The sequence below is a fragment of the Podarcis tiliguerta genome (assembly GCF_965153285.1).
Source record: "Podarcis tiliguerta genome assembly, chromosome: 14".
In the NCBI taxonomy this organism is placed as follows: domain Eukaryota; kingdom Metazoa; phylum Chordata; class Lepidosauria; order Squamata; family Lacertidae; genus Podarcis; species Podarcis tiliguerta.
In genome coordinates, this window is record NC_139547.1 from 27,415,961 (window position 1) to 27,431,660 (window position 15,700).

The window sequence follows — 15,700 nt, forward strand, 5'->3', positions numbered from 1 at the left end:
TCCGGCGGGAAGGTAAACGGCGTTTCCGTGCGCTGCTCTGGATCACCAGAAGCGGCTTAGTCATGCTGACCCAGAAGCTGTACGCCGACTCCCTCGGCCAATAAAGCGAGATGAGCGCCGTAACCCTAGATTCGGCCACGACTGGACCTAATGGTCAGGGGTCCCTTTACCTTTACCTTTAGGATCTGGAAGACCAGGGTTCGAAACCCCTCGCTCGGCCCTGAGGTTTGCTGGGTGTGACCTCAGGCCAATCACTGCCAGTCTAATTATTATTATGATAGTTTTTTATTAGCATTGACTGTGGTAAGTAATAATTATAATGTTATTATTTGTACACTGCCCATCTGACCGTGTTGCCCAAGCCGCCTACATCACAGGGTTGTTGTGGAGATTAAATGATGAGGGGAAGAACGATGTGTGCCGCTTCAAGCTGCTTGGAGGAAAGGCAGGATGCAAATGAAACAACAACAACAACAATTTTATTTATATGCCATCCATCTGACTGGGTTGCCCCAGCCACTCTGGGTGGCTTCCAGCAAACTATAAAACTACAGTAAAACCTCAAACATTGAAAACTTTCCTATAGAGGGCTGCCTTCAGATGTCTTCTAAAAGTCTATTTTATTGGTTTTAGTTAGAGCATATTCTTCCCACCCTTCCAGGAATTCTGGGAACTGTAGTTTGCTAGAAGTGCTGGGGATTGCAGCTTTGTGAGGGGTGAACTACAGTTCCCAGGATTCTTGGGGGTGTGGATGGGCTCTAAATGTAGAGGGGGTGTGCAGCTTTAATTTCCATCTTGACTGGCAACATGGTATGAAACCAGGATGGTCTCAATTCTCTTCCCTGCTGCATCATCTTCTTTAAAGAGGGCAAAGCTCCAAAGTGGGGCTTGGAGGAAGCAACCAGCACAGCACTAGCAGAGGCAGAGGTGCCCCAACCATGGGGCAAAGTAAGGCAACTGCTACAGGTGCTGGAGAGGAGTGGTGGCAGGCCCCATCCCCAGACTGTCCTTTCTAAGCCCCCTGGCCACCCCCCTCTGAAATATACTTGGAGTAGAGAGTGGATTTCATGCTCTTTATTCAGCTCATAGTGGTGAGGAGGAATGGAAGTTCCCCCAGAATGTCTGCTTTATATACATTATTTACACAATGGCCCCCATGTGATTGGCTAATTCTGGGATTCACCTGTAGGCCAATCAGGTTGCGGATTCACTTCCACCTGGAGCTGGATTGGGTGGCTCCTGTGGACCAATCAGACTGCTGCATTCTGGACCCTATTGTTCTAGGACCAATCAGACTGCTGCATTCTGGACCCTATTCTTCTAGGACCAATCAGACTGCTGCATTCTGAATCCTATTCTTCTAGGACCAATCAGACTGCTGCATTCTGAATCCTATTCTTCTAGGACCAATCAGACTGCTGCCTATTGGATCCTATTCAACTCAGTACATAACTGAGGGCAGGTGTATGTTTGCTTCCTGCCTCCCTCCACCTTCGCAACCGGTCCTGCTGCCCCCAGATGTGCTGGAGGATGCACTTAGCATCTCTAGTATTTGAGTGAGCTTCATCTGACAGTCTGCTCGGCTTCTGTCTGAGGAAAGGCTGGGGGGGGGGTGTCATGCCATTTTGTCCTTCAAACCAGGCTGCAAAATATTTATCCATTTATTTCATCAAATTTATACACTGCTTGATTCTTAACAAAACAACAACTAACAACCTCAAAGCAGTTTACAAAAAAGAAAAAAAAAAGAAAAAGAAAAAGCCATACAATTGTCACTAAGAAGAATTAACGACAAGAATTTAAAACTTTCAAACAGTTAAAATAACAATACGCTAAAAACAGATTTTAAAAGTGCATCAACTTTCTTAAAACCCGGACAGACATGTCTAAACAATAATGTTTTTAGCAGGTGGTGAAAAGAATACAATGGTGTATTCAAGGGAGTTTCAAAGTGTGGGTGCTGCCTCACGGAAATAACTCGTTCTTCAAATGTGGAACGGGTATGACGTAGCACCTGTGAAATGCCAGTTCTGCCAACCGAAGCGGCTGTGTGGGCAAGGCGACCTCAACAGTCTTGGCCAGTCGTGAGAGGAAGGGCACCTTCTGACCATGTTTGAACACATGCGGTGCCCAATGAGGTCACAGCCCTCACTTGAAGGAAGGTGGACAGCAGGAAGACTGGGCTGGACCTCTGCCCAAAAATCTGCCCCAAATACTGCCAGAGCAGACCCTCCAAGTGTCCCTTTTTCCAGGGGCAGCCGCAAATTTACAGAAGCCGTCCCGGTTCCTGATTTGATCCAGGAATGTCCTGCTTTTTCCTTGGGCTGCCCCTATTTTCATCGGAAAAACATTGGAGGGTATGGAGTTATGTGACCCTCGAGCCAAGGAGATAAGTAACTATACAGTGGTAACTTGGTTCTCAAACTCAATCCGTTCCATGAATCTGTTCGACTCCTGAAACTGTTCAAAAACCAAGGTGCGGCTTCCGATTGGCTGCAGGTGCTTCCTGTGCTCAAGCGGAAGCTGAGGAAGCCCCGTCGGACGTTCAGCTTCCTAAAAGCGTTTGCAAACCGGAACACTTACTTCTGGGTTTGCAGTGTTCAGGAGCCGATTTGTTCAACAACTAAGCCGTTCGGCAACCAAGGTACCACTGTACAACCTTTAGAAGACATCTGAAGGCAGCCCTATATAGGGAAGATTTTTTAAAATGTTTAATGTTTTATTGTGTTTTTATATATGTTGGAAGTCACCCAGAGTGGCTGGGGCAACCCAGTCAGATGGGTAGGGTATAAATAATAGAATAATTATATGTATTTAGGATGTCCCTTGTTTCATCAGAGAAATGTTGGCACATATGCCAGAGCAGACTGTTCCAGGCCAGAAGGAAACCCTGGTTTGGACATAGGAAGCTGCCTTACATGGAATCAGACCATTGGGTCTATTTGGCTCCACATTGTCTGCACTGACTGGCAGCAGCTCTCCAGTGTTCCAGGCAGGAGTCTCCCCCAGCCCTACCTGGAGCTGCTGAGGATTGGGGCCCTTCTGCACGTGAGGCAGATGCTCCATGACTGAGATACAGCTCTTCCCGTGACTCTGCGTGAACATTAAGTTCCATGAGCCGGTAACTCTTAGAAGAATTTCAACCTCCCGGGACATTTGAAGGCAAACATGAAAGTCACCGCAGTCTACCCAAGCAAGTTTCAGCATGAAGCGAAGTTGGCACTGTGGGCCTTAGGGCCCAGCTAATCCCGGGAGCGGCTTGCTTGTGACAGAAAAGACCTCTTGAGGTGTTGGTCTAGCTACCCTATTGAACTTGCTTTGCTTATTCATCGGTGGCTGCTAGGCAGGAGACGGTCACACCCATACAGACTGAATTCAGTATTCTCCATTTCTGTTCTGCGGAGTACTAGCTGCCACTTAGATTTGCATTTGGCGTGGCTTTCTGAACAACGCCTTTCTTTTTCTGAGGGTCTCATGAGGGCACATCGCATGCCTACAGACCTGGGGGGGGGGGCTCCTTCGTAACTGAAAGTAGGGTCTGGAGAAGAATGGACAGATCTGTCCTTTTCAATTTTAAGTTGATATTATCCCATTTTTGAATGATGATGATGATGATGATACAGTGGTACCTCGCAAGACGAATGCCTCGCAAGATGAAAAACTCGCAAGACGACAGAGTTTTTTGTTTTTTGAGTTGCTTCGCAAGACGAATTTCCCTATGGGCTTGCTTCGCAAGACGAGAACGTCTTGCGTCTTTTTCTTAAAACCGTCAATGCATTCCTATGGGAAACCGTGCTTCGCAAGACGAAAAAATTCACAAGACGAAAAAACTCGCAGAATGAATTAATTTCGTCTTGCAAGGCACCACTGTACTATAATTCATTTATACCCCGCCCATCTGGGTGCGTTGCCCAAGCCACTCTGGGTGGCTTCCAAAACATAAAAACATAATGAAACATCAAACATTACTAGTAACAATCTGATCCAACATAAAAGTCACTATAGCTTTAAAATAAACAACTTATATCAAACAAAGCAACAATCCATCCAATAGTAAACAGTAAAATTAAACATCAGCAAATAATAATTAAACAGTTCAACCACAGTAAAGAATTACCAGTCTATAATCAATAAAAGTAACAGCAAATCACAATGCATAAAATACCACAAAACATACAAAACCATGTAAAAGGATCAAACTGAGAAACAAAAGGGCACAACTTATAAAACTAATTTTTTAAAATATCCCTGAACTCTCTTCCCAGCTGCTGCTGCTGCTGCTGCTCTTAAAGTCATAGCCTGGGAAAGACTGGGTGGGGAAAGGTAGGGGGGACGCCATTGCCTGATGAGGAACAGAAAGTCTCTCTCCCCCCCAAGTTGGCAAACCTTTCTTTTTAAAGCCCATGTAGAAAATGGTGCAGATTTTTGCATGTATTTCCCCTGATCCAATGCATTTTTTTCAAAGTCATTTTCATTAACGTACACATTTTTTGTAAGCGCTTTTCCTCTAATACTTGCTGTTTAAAATATTTTAATGGCTTGTGGACTGCATTGCCGCATTTGGATAGCTTGAGACTTTGGAGGAAAGCTATATTTTGGTTTAGGAAGTACAGATGAGAAGATTGCTATTAAAAATGTGAGCCCAGTAAATGCCACCCAACTGCATGTGGCCCACAAAATTTTATGCTGCGAACAACGTGCCAGCCTTTTCATGTGCCAGGAGACGCTTTGCTGTGTTTTCTTCAACAGAACTAAATGAATCCCTCTCAGAGATTAAGCCCCCCCCCCCCCGCCGAAATCTACAACACTTACCTGTGAATACAACTACAGTGGTACCTTGGGTTACATACGCTTCGGGTTACATACTCTTCAGGTTACAGACTCCACTAACCCAGAAATAGTACCTCAGGTTAAGAACTTTGCTTCGGGATGAGAACAGAAATTGTGCTTCAGCGGCGCGGCGGCAGCAGGAGGCCCCATTAGCTAGAGTGGTGCTTCAGGTTAAGAACAGTTTCAGGTTAAGAACGGACCTCCGGAATGAATTAAGTACTTAACCCGAGGTACCACTGTACAGTCTTAATGAGCGATCACGGAGTCCAGCAAACAGAAAGAACTTTTATTACAAGTTTTGTTCATAATTGTGGTGGTGGAGACATCTGGTGGACATTTCCGAAGCAAAAACACAGCAGCCAGCTTGAAACACCTGACCTGCATTTTCTAGGCTCTGTACATCAGTGGTTCCCAAAGAGGGTTGCACCGCCCCCTAGCAGATGCTGGGGTTCCCCTGGGGGTGTGTGCGCGTTGTGCTAAGAGGCAAGGGGGCGACAGGAGGGCACTGGAGGTGTAAATGACAATCAGATTTCAAAAAGCTGGTATGACTGGATCAAGTTTATTTTGTTGAAATTAAACTAGTTTTTTAAAAAATGTGCAATGAATTGTTACTGTTTTGACTTTTATTGTGTTCTTATCTTCCTTGAAGGGTTATGCAAACCACTATTCTGAAGAGTGGTTTTTGTGGAGAAGGGTAGGAGTACAGTTTATGGAACCAGGGGTGGGGTGGGTGGCCCTCAAAAAGTTTGGGAACCACAGATCTACACTGCCTGTTCACTCTGCATCCAGGGCGCTGGTTACACAATGTAAGCAGCAATCTGGATCTATTCTGTTCTTACGAAATGCTGCATTATCATGTGTTTCTACCCAAACCAACTGTGATCCAAATTGAGACAAAGGATGCCCTGGCTGCAACTTAAGTTGGGAATGGGTGCACAGTCCTAGTTTATGTTCTTTGAAAGCTTTTAATCAGCCTTCAAGAACCCACGAAAGTTTCAAAATTAATCTCCAGAGGTCCTGTTTGCAAAGCAGGCATCACCGTGCCTTTGTCGTCATTGCTGGAGCTCCCTAGCCCCCTTCTCCCGCTTAGGACTATCGAGGTTGGCTGTGAACTATGCAAGTTGTAGCAAATTTGGCTCATCTCCAGTTTGTTGGCTGTCCTCCTGCAGGTTTTCCGAGAGAAGGGCATTCTTTTTGGGTACCGTCACCCAAGAAGTTCCGCAACAGATTGCATTGTCAGCCTTTTCCAAATGACAAATGAAACTGTGAATATCTGGACGCATTTTCTGCCTGCCTGGTATGTGATGATCTGTCTGTGCACTTGAAATATATAAAAGAAGGAGCTGTGTTCCTTGACAATGGCCTCAAAGGAGCTGTGGGCTTTTGATTTAAGGGGTGGGACGCGGGTGGCGCTGTGGTCTAAACCACAGAGTCTAGGGCTTGCCGATCAGAAGGTCGGCGGTTTGAATTCCTGCGACGGGGTGAGCTCCCGTTGTTCGGTCCCTGCTCCTGCCAACCTAGCAGTTCAAAAGCACGTCAAAGTGCAAGTAGATAAATAGGTACCAGCCTGACAGGAAGGTAAACGGCGTTTCTGTGCACTGCTCTGGTTTGCCAGAAGCAGCTTAGTCATGCTGGCCACATGACCCAGAAGCTGTCTGTGGACAAACGCCGGCTCCCTCAGCCTATATAGAGCGAGATGAGTGCACAACCCCAGAGTTGTCCACAACTGGACGTAATGGTCAGGGGTACCTTTACCTTACCATTTCATAGACTCATAGAATCATAGGATTGTAGAGTTGGAAGGGACCCTGAGCTTCATCTAGTCCAGGGGCCGGCAAACTTTTTCAGCAGGGGGCCGGTCCACTGCCCCTCAGACCTTGTGGGGGGCCGGACTATATTTTGAAAAATAATATGAACGAATTCCTATGCCCCACAAATAACCCAGAGATGCATTTGAAATAAAAGCACACATTCTACTCATGTAAAAACATGCTGATTCCTGGACCGTTCGCGGGCCGGATTGAGAAGGCAATTGGGCCGGATCCAGCCCCCGGGTCTTACTTTGCCTCCCCATGATCTAGTCCAATCCCCTGCAGTGCGGGAATCACAGCTTAAAGAATCCCTGACAGACGGGCCTCTAACCTTTGTTTAAAAACAAACCACCACCTTCCAAGGGGCTCTGTTCCACTGTCAAAAAGCTCTTACCGTTCAGAAGGTTCTTAATGTATAGTTGGATTCTCTTGTAATTTTAATCCATCACTTTGGGTCCTGCCCTCTGGAGTAGCAGAAAACAAGCTTGCTCCATCTTCCATGGAACAGCCCTGCAGATATTTGGAGATAGCTATCATTTCTCAGGGTTCATCCACACTTCCTTTTGTGCCGTGCTAGGCACAGGTCTGGGATTTCCAGGTCAGTCTCTGAGCGGGGTCCCCCCCCCTTTCCCCCAGAGATCCCATGTTTTACTGCTGAATCGGAGACCCCATGAACTTTGCTCCATTCAGTGGTAAAACATGGGTTTTCCTGGGGAAGGCAGCGGAAGGAAAAAACCTGCTTGGACACAGATTTGGAAATCCTGGACCTATGTCTAGAAACGCAGGACAGAATGCAGCAGCCCCCCCCATCAAGTAAATCAATACAAGTAATTAACTAACTGAAGTTCCGCCCCCCACAACATGAAACCTGCCCCCCACAACATACGCCCATGTGGATGAGCTCTTAGAAAGGTACCTGCAGTGGCATCTCTCTGGGCCAGTCTGGATGACAAAACCTCCTAATTATGGATAAAGTGCATAGAGAAAAGTTGCTTTCTCTCTTTCATAGCACTGGAACTTGTGAAGCTGAAAGTAGGAAGATTCAGGCAGAGGGAAAAAAAGAAAGGTTGTCCCCACGCAGCACAGAATTAAACTATGGAACTCTCTCCCACTGGAGGCGATGATGGCCACAAACCTAGATGCCTTTAAAAGAGGATTGGACAAAGTCACAGAGGAGAGGGCTTATTGAAGCTGCTAGCCATGATGGCTATGCTTTGCTGCCACAGTTGTTGGCAGCGATGCTTCTGAATGCCAGTTGCTGGAAACCAAAAGGAGGGGAGAGGGCTCTTGTGCTTGAATCCTGCTTGTGGGCTTCCCATTGGGGCATCTGGTTGGCCAGTATGATGCTGGACTAGATGGGCTACTGGCCTGACCCAGCAGGGCTCTTCTTACATTCTGGTTAAGTTCACCCCATGCTCTAAACACCTCCGTGCAGATTTAGTCACTTGCAAACAATAAGGCCACCAAGTTCTCTCTGCAGCAGCTGCCAAAGCACCAAGAATTACTCAAGGAGCAACAGCCAGCCACTGGAGGAGGGGGGGGGGATTAGCATCGTGGCCTCGGGTAACCTCAACGAATGGGCTTGCTTGGGATGGGCACACGCACCCTGCAATGACAGCTGTCACTTAAACAGAAAGGAAGGGGAATGAATACATTACCAGAGATTCCAGCCTGCCTCCAGGAATATTACAGGTGGCATTTATCGAATGTGTGGGAGTTACTTAGCAGCTCAATATCTTAACCTTGAAGTTGCTTGGGAAGCAAGATCCTGCTTGCTGGTTTCCCACGGGCATCTGGGTGACCATTGGGAGAACAGAATGCTGGACTAGATGGGCCCTTGGCCTGACCCAGCAGACTCTTCTTATCTTCTTAAGGTAAGCTACAAGACTATTGCTGCTAGCTGATTGGCTTTTCTGCTTTCTAGGTACTTCCTATGGAAGCTTTTGGCCTTAGTCTACGCCTTGGATGTCTGGAGGGACTCATACACCTGGCCTTTTCTGGCTTACATGGTCACCTGTTGCATCTACCCGCTGACGTCCAGCATCGCTCACACGTTCAGCACCATGTCCAGCAGGGCCAGGCATATCTGCTACTTCTTTGATTATGGTGCCCTCGCCCTGTACAGCTTAGGTGAGGGTGCGATCCAATGTATCGGAACCTTGACTTGAGGTGTGTTCCTTTTGCAGCAGGAAGATTATTGCATTACTTCAGCATTTTGCCTCCAAGAAAATGTGCCGTTCCCCGCAGAGGGCACCGCAGCTGTGGCTCCGAGTGCTGCAGGGAATGTGGTTGCCTGTGCATCATAGGAACAGAGGAAGCGACCTTGTAAGGAAGCAAAGCAATTTGGGCTTGTCCACACTTAGAAAGCGTGGGGCCGAGTGGTTTCCTTTTTGCCCCGTTCCTTCCCCAGGGAAAAGCCATTCTTTGGTGCTAAATCAGAGCAAACATCAATCTGGACAAAACCCAAATTGCTGTTTGCTTCAATTGAGCTCTAAAGAGTGGTTTTTCCTGGAGGAAAGCAGCAGGACAAGAGGAAGTGAGGGCAAGCCCTTAGTCCATCTAGCTCGGGACTGTCTACACTGACTGGCAGCAGCTCTCTAAGGTTTCAGGCTGGAGTCTCTCCTAGAAATGCTGCCAGGAATTGAACCTGGGACTTTTTAGTTTGTGAGTGGTCCCATTTTGGTTAGAAAATGATTGCCATGCGCCACACAAGTTTAGCACCGGGGGGGGGGGAGTAGTGAGGTGTCCGTGGAAACGCAGGTTGTCTGATAGAGTTGTGGGGTCTGCTTTATCCCTTTAGGCTCCGCCATTGCTTATTCTGCCTACGTTTTCCCCGAAGAATGGATTGGCAGCACATTCCACCATTACTACGTCTCCACTGCTGTGCTCAACACAGTCGTGGGCACAAGCCTCTCCTGCTATTCCAGGTATTGACAGCTTCCTCTCTGCAATGGGAATGCAACTCAGAGTGTGCCATCCTGGGTTGGGGAGAATAATATTTATTCTGGAACTGAGTCAGTTACAGTGGTCTGAAAACATATACAGTGCTACCTCGGGTTAAGTACTTAATTCGTTCTGGAGGTCCGTTCTTAACCTGAAACTGTTCTTAACCTGAAGCACCACTTTAGCTAATGGGGCTGCCCGCTGCTGCCGTGCCACCGGATCACAATTTCTGTTCTCATCCTGAAGCAAAGTTCTTAACCCGAGGTACTATTTCTGGGTTAGCGGAGTCTGGAACCTGAAGAGCATGTAACGTGAAGCGTATGTAACTCGAGGTACCACTGTACACTAGAAAGCAGTCCCCCCCCGAAATATATATTCATTTTCTATTTCAATAGCACTATAAATATCAGATCACAATTCCAATCAGCCCTAGCCAGCAACCTTTGCCAACCTAGTGCCTTCCAGAGGGCATTGGCCTCCCATCATCTCTGACAGGCTGGAACTGAAGGGAGTTTGAGACCAACAACATCTGGAGGTGTCATGTTTGCTAACCCTTATGTAGATGGTGATTTCCTGAGTAACACAAGGAAAGAAATATAGCCCCCCCCCAAGGGATTTTATGATATGCGAGTAGTGAGGGAGGATGGTACCTGAATAAATTCAACACTCTGAGCTGGACTTGGTGCTGCCTCTCCCTGTCCACCTCAGGGGAATGACAATAAGCCCCTCCCCACATCGTCTAGTGTACCCACCATATCTCTGATGTGCCGGGTTGAAGGGGGTGATGAGGTAGCATTCAAACGCAGGGAGGGAGGGAGATCTTGGCCTGTCAGAGGTGCTGAGCATACTGATTCGGGTGATGCTTTGTTAAGATTGGATCAGGGAGGAACACTGATATATACTCATTTTCAAAGTGATGAGGCTGATTTGCAGGTGGTTGGAATAGATCAGACTTTCTCAACCTTGGGTCCCCAGATGTTTTTGGCCTACAACTCCCATCATCCCTGACCACTGGTCCTGTGAGCTAGGGATCATGGGAGTTGTAGGCCAAAAACATCTGGGGACCCAAGGTTGAGAACCACTGGAATAGATGGTGCTTTGGGTCCCTTGCAACTCTCCAGTTCTATTATTTTAATTAGGGGGAATGTACCTTTTTTAAAAAGAAAAAAGTCAATACTTGTGGACATTGTCTGCGTAATCAGAACATTAAAGCCAACTAAAGTAAAGGTAAAGGGACCCCTGACCATTAGGTCCAGTCATGGCCAACTCTGGGAAAGGGGATTTGACCCATTTATGCATGGGGTGCCAACTTGGATAAAATATGGGGGTGAGGTAAGCCCCACCCTGCATAATTGATCACATGACATGGTCACACACCCTATTTGAATGGCAATGTTAATCAACTTTTTGAGGGCCTGGTCCTCTCACATATTTTAGGGGGGGGCACGTGAAGGGACCTGAGCCTATAGAAGTTGGCTCCTATGTTCATGGAGGAGAAAGCTGTTGATGGCTATTAGCTGCAATAACTATGCCTCCACAGTTGGAGGCAGCAATGCTTCAGAATACCAGTTGCTGGAAACCGCAGGAGGGGAGGGAGGGCTCTTGTGCTTAGATCCTGCCTCTGGGCTTCCCACTGGAGCATCTGGTTGGCCACTGTGAGGACAGGATGCTGGACAAGGTGGTTCATTGGCCGGATCCGGCAGACTCTCCTTATGTTCTTATTCAAAGCACTGAGTTAGGCTAGACTGGCAATAAGGTACATGCCATTTATACAAGCATGTCCAAGTATTTATTTCTGCATCCAAGCATTTTTCTCATGCGAACTTACTGTGTGTAACCAACAGGCTCGGCCTTCCCTATTTCCATTATAACAGTGGCGGCATAGAAAGGTAACATGGGCCCCTCTCAATTGAGGTGTAGATTGGAAAGCAGGCAGGAGACACTAACAACCAAAACAGTGATTCCACCTAATTGACGACACTTGGTGGCTAATAGTCAATATGTCACCCATGTCAATATGGACTCTGAATTGGGAACAAATCAATCTTCTTCCAATACTAACCCAGGTGCCTAATCAGTGATCACAGTGGTGGTGGTGATAGCTAATATCAGCAGCTGGTTAAAGGTGCAAAGGGAAAACAAGACATTGATAATGATACATTTCTGAAGGCTTCCTTTTAGTCCAAGGGTCAGCTGGCTTTGCTACGTCCTCTTGGCATGTACTTTTCATTTCAATTTTCACTTTCTTTGCCCGCATCCTGCTGGTGACGCTCTGCCCCGTGTTTTCCATGCATTCTGCCAAACAGATGACCTAAATCAGGATGAAGAGGCCTTGGATTGATGGTTCAAAATTCAGGCTTCATAAAGCAAGTTCCAAGCTTCCATTATAGAGAACAGTGAAGTGAGGATTTTTTCTTAGGCTACATGACTTTTGGCCCACCCTCAGTGCAGGGTGGTTTGGATACATCCTGTAATGTAACATGTTTGGGCAATTCATCAGTTGGGAAACTGCTCACAGGTTCCGTGATATGTCAAAATTGTACAACTGAAGTGGATGTAGGGTTCTTGCACAATAAACCCACTTTTCTTTTTTTAAAAAACAACCATAATTTTTTTGGCTAAGAAAAGTGACAGGAGACCACACTAGAAAGTGTGGTATAACGGCAACATCATATAACTTCCGTGCAATCAGATCAGAATTAATGTTAGATTAACAGTGTTGTTGTATAACCTCCACACAAATTTTATAGAAAAGAAATCTGGGCGACGGCTCAACAAATGGGTCATCTGTAAGAGCTCAGTGTAAAATGAAAACAACCAACCGCGCCCACCAATAATTAAAATTATTTATTTGAGTTCCAAGTATTTTCTTTGGCCTCTTGTGCTTTGATTCTTCCCTTCTTTATAAGCTTGAATCAGCTGAGTTGAACTAAGGTTTCCTAACCACCTGAGCGGAAAAAGTCATTGGGGCTGTGCACAGTATGGACTGGTCTGTGCCTAGGCAATACGGGCATAGCTTTAGCATTTTGGTGCCAAGGCAATGCCATTCTGGCCCCAAAGCATGCAGGTCTTGATGGGATACACATCTAAATATAAGTAAATTGCAGAAATTCCCTCTGTGTCATGTGAGGATGTAGAAAGCTTTGATAAGAATGGGAGACAAAGCCAAGACCCATGCCTTATACACTCTGTGTTCTGCAAACCAGACCTATGCACTGTGCTCGTTCATATATATGTTTTCAAAATTTATTCAGGTTCAATGAAATGGAGCGGCCAAAGTTCAGCAAAACAATTCGCACATTCGCCTTTGCTCATCCTTACGTGTTCGACAGCATCCCTCTCTTCTACAGGGTATGTATGGCTTTAAGAATAGTTTCCCTCAGTCTGCTGCGTTTTTATACATAACATAATGCATGGTTGCTGAAGGGTGGTTCTAGGCTGCCACCCTTTCCTGCGAATAAAGGGGCTTCCTCATTATTTCCCATTTAATCTGAATTTGTCCTTTCCATGGAGAATCTGATCAGAAAACGAGTTAAGAAGCACACATACAGAAACAGTAAATCCAGATTAAAAGAATAAAAATATGGGGTGACCTTTCAGAGAGAACGATATTATGTGGGTGCTGAGAACGACTTCCATGCATGAACAGTCAGCACTAAATCCACAATAGGCTGCTGTGACCCAATCCCTATTAAATTCAGTGGGGTTTACATTGTGAGTAGACAAATATAGATTTGTGATTATGCTGGAACTTCTAGACTTTCCTAGTGTCTGGAGGGAGGGTACCATGCTGGCCAAACATAACTGGGCTAAACAAGGAGCTTATATTGGCCTTCTACAACTTGGCGTTCTCCAGATGTTTTGGACTACAATTCCCATCAGCCCCTGCACCTTATGGCTGTAATGGCAGGGACTGAAGACAGCTGTAGTCCAAAGAGCCTGGAGGAAACCAGGTTGAGGAAGATTATCTTATGCTTTCCTTTCTATGCCACAGCTGTACTTATGTGCTGCAAGAAGTTGCACCGAGAGCGTAATTCCAATCCACCTCAAGCACACTGCCTTTGCCTGCCTCACCTGTTTCCTTTTTGCGACACACCTGCCGGAGCGGCTGGCCCCTGGAGTCTTTGACTACATAGGTGAGAACAAGAAGGGGCTGCTCTCCCCCTTGCAGGCCCCGCTGAAATGAACGGGGTGGGTGGATTCCAGCAGATATTGGCAACTGATAACATAAAGGTGGCTGTTTTAATCAGCTCTTGTGGCCACACCTGAGAAAGGGAATAACAGCTGCAAGGAATTGAGAGTAGCCCTGTTGGAGGGAGCAACTTGTTCTGGATTCAGAGAAACAGAGGAACCACTTCAGAGTCATTAGGATGCTTGGCTTATATCTCCCATCCACGGGCAAGTGCAAAACCCCAGAGTTGGGCAGCAAGACACTTTGTATAATAATCCTAATTATTACAGAACAACCACCACCAGCAGCACAATGCATTGTTAAATCTATTACCTGCCCTTCGGCAGTAGGGCATGTTGCAACAATTTAAAATTCAGTAATAACAACTGTTAAAACAAATTGCAGTCACAGGAATGAGTCATACCCTCCAACATTTCTCTGATGAAAACAGGGACGTCACATTCCATAATGATAATTTTACCATTTATACTCCACACATCTTTTTGGGTTGCCCCAGCCACTCTGGGTGGCTTCCAACATATATAACAACATAATAAAACATTAAACATGTAAACAACTCCCCTATACAAGGCTGCCTTCAGATGGTTTGGGGATTGGACAACTCCATACCCTCCAACATTTCTCCACTAAAAATAGGGACATCCTAAGGAAAAGTGGGACATTACGGGATCAAATCAGAAACCAGGACGACGTCTGTAAATTGGGGATATCCCTGGAAATAAGGGATACTTGGAGGATCTGCTGCAATTCACAATAACACTGTATGCATCTGATGAAGTAGCCTGTAGTAGCCCAAAAAAGCTTATTCCGTAGTAAACTTTGGGGGACCATAAGACTCGTTGTTGATTTTACTGCAAGGGAGGGATTGTGGCCCCACTATGGAAATACTGAGTGTTGTATTCTTTTGATCTCTCACAGGGCACAGTCACCAGCTCTTCCACATCTGTGGGATCATTGGGACCCACTTCCAAATGGAAGCCCTTCTGGCTGACATGGCCAGCCGCCGTGAGTGGCTGCTGGCTCCATCCTTCTCTCAAACCTTTGGGTCCCTTGCAGCTGCCATCATTGTCAATCTTATCATCATTGCTGCTTTCTCAACGACGCTCTATTCCATGCCAAAATTCTGCAGGAAAGGAAGCAAGCACAAGGACTAACGCATGTTGAAATCAAAATGAAATGAAATGAAATGATGTTGCAGTTAAAAGTAGAAGTACAACACAAATTAGAAACTACTTCAAATGAGGCTTGGTGAATATTATTTGAGAAGTGACTTAAATGATTCTTTTTTATTATGAATATGATTTTGTATTGCGGTTTTTCTACAACTTGAGCTGGAAGACTTAACCAATTTGGGACGTAGCTTTTCATTTGTTGATTCTGATTGACCATTTAGAATACCAAGCTGCAATTCTGAGGACTCTGGGAGAACTCTAAATAACTTCAGCCACTTAAGTTTGTGTCAGATTATTATTTTTAAAATAGTGATTGCAATTTAACTTGATGTGCCAGTTTGCACTGATAACATAGAAATGTTGGCCACCTTTCATGCCAAAGCAGCCACAGTGGCCTTTTAACATAATTCCATGCGTTTTTATGCTTTATTTGAAATGACAAGCACATGTAACATTTCTATCACAAAATACTAATGTACATATCTTTCTAATTCAGAAACTTGCAATGAAATAATATGAGGTTTCTTTGAAATTATATATATTAAGAAGTTTATATTTTTGTAAATAGCCTCTGCTGGGGTATCACAAAAGCACTTTTTGGTAACAGTAAATGAAGCTATTGTGGAATAAATGCCCTTTTGAAAGGTACATTCAACTTGCACCCAAAGATTTTGCTCTTTATTTCAAAGCATCCTTTACCAAGCTAGTAAAGACGAAACATTTAGAGGGTTCCAGATCAGCAAAGTTGAGAG

General features: G+C 45.6%; 1 protein-coding gene across 7 annotated transcripts in view; it reads left to right on the forward strand.

Moving 5' to 3' along the window:
• PAQR5 (progestin and adipoQ receptor family member 5) overlaps nt 1-15,609 on the forward strand; it is a 29,160-nt gene extending 13,551 nt beyond the window's left edge. For 5 of the 7 annotated variants that reach the window (XM_083412250.1, XM_083412251.1, XM_083412252.1 and 2 more), the window contains exons 3-9: nt 6,000-6,127; nt 8,566-8,771; nt 9,442-9,568; nt 11,429-11,473; nt 12,839-12,935; nt 13,579-13,720; nt 14,695-15,609. In XM_083412250.1, coding sequence (XP_083268376.1) covers nt 6,000-6,127; nt 8,566-8,771; nt 9,442-9,568; nt 11,429-11,473; nt 12,839-12,935; nt 13,579-13,720; nt 14,695-14,930 — 981 coding nt within the window. In that variant the 3' untranslated portion in view covers nt 14,931-15,609. Of the gene's footprint in view, nt 1-5,242; nt 5,247-5,999; nt 6,128-8,565; nt 8,772-9,441; nt 9,569-11,428; nt 11,474-12,838; nt 12,936-13,578; nt 13,721-14,694 lie in introns of those variants that run through there. The other 2 variants (XM_083412255.1, XM_083412254.1) reach the window with 2 other exon arrangements.
• Nucleotides 15,610-15,700: the final 91 nt, after the last annotated feature.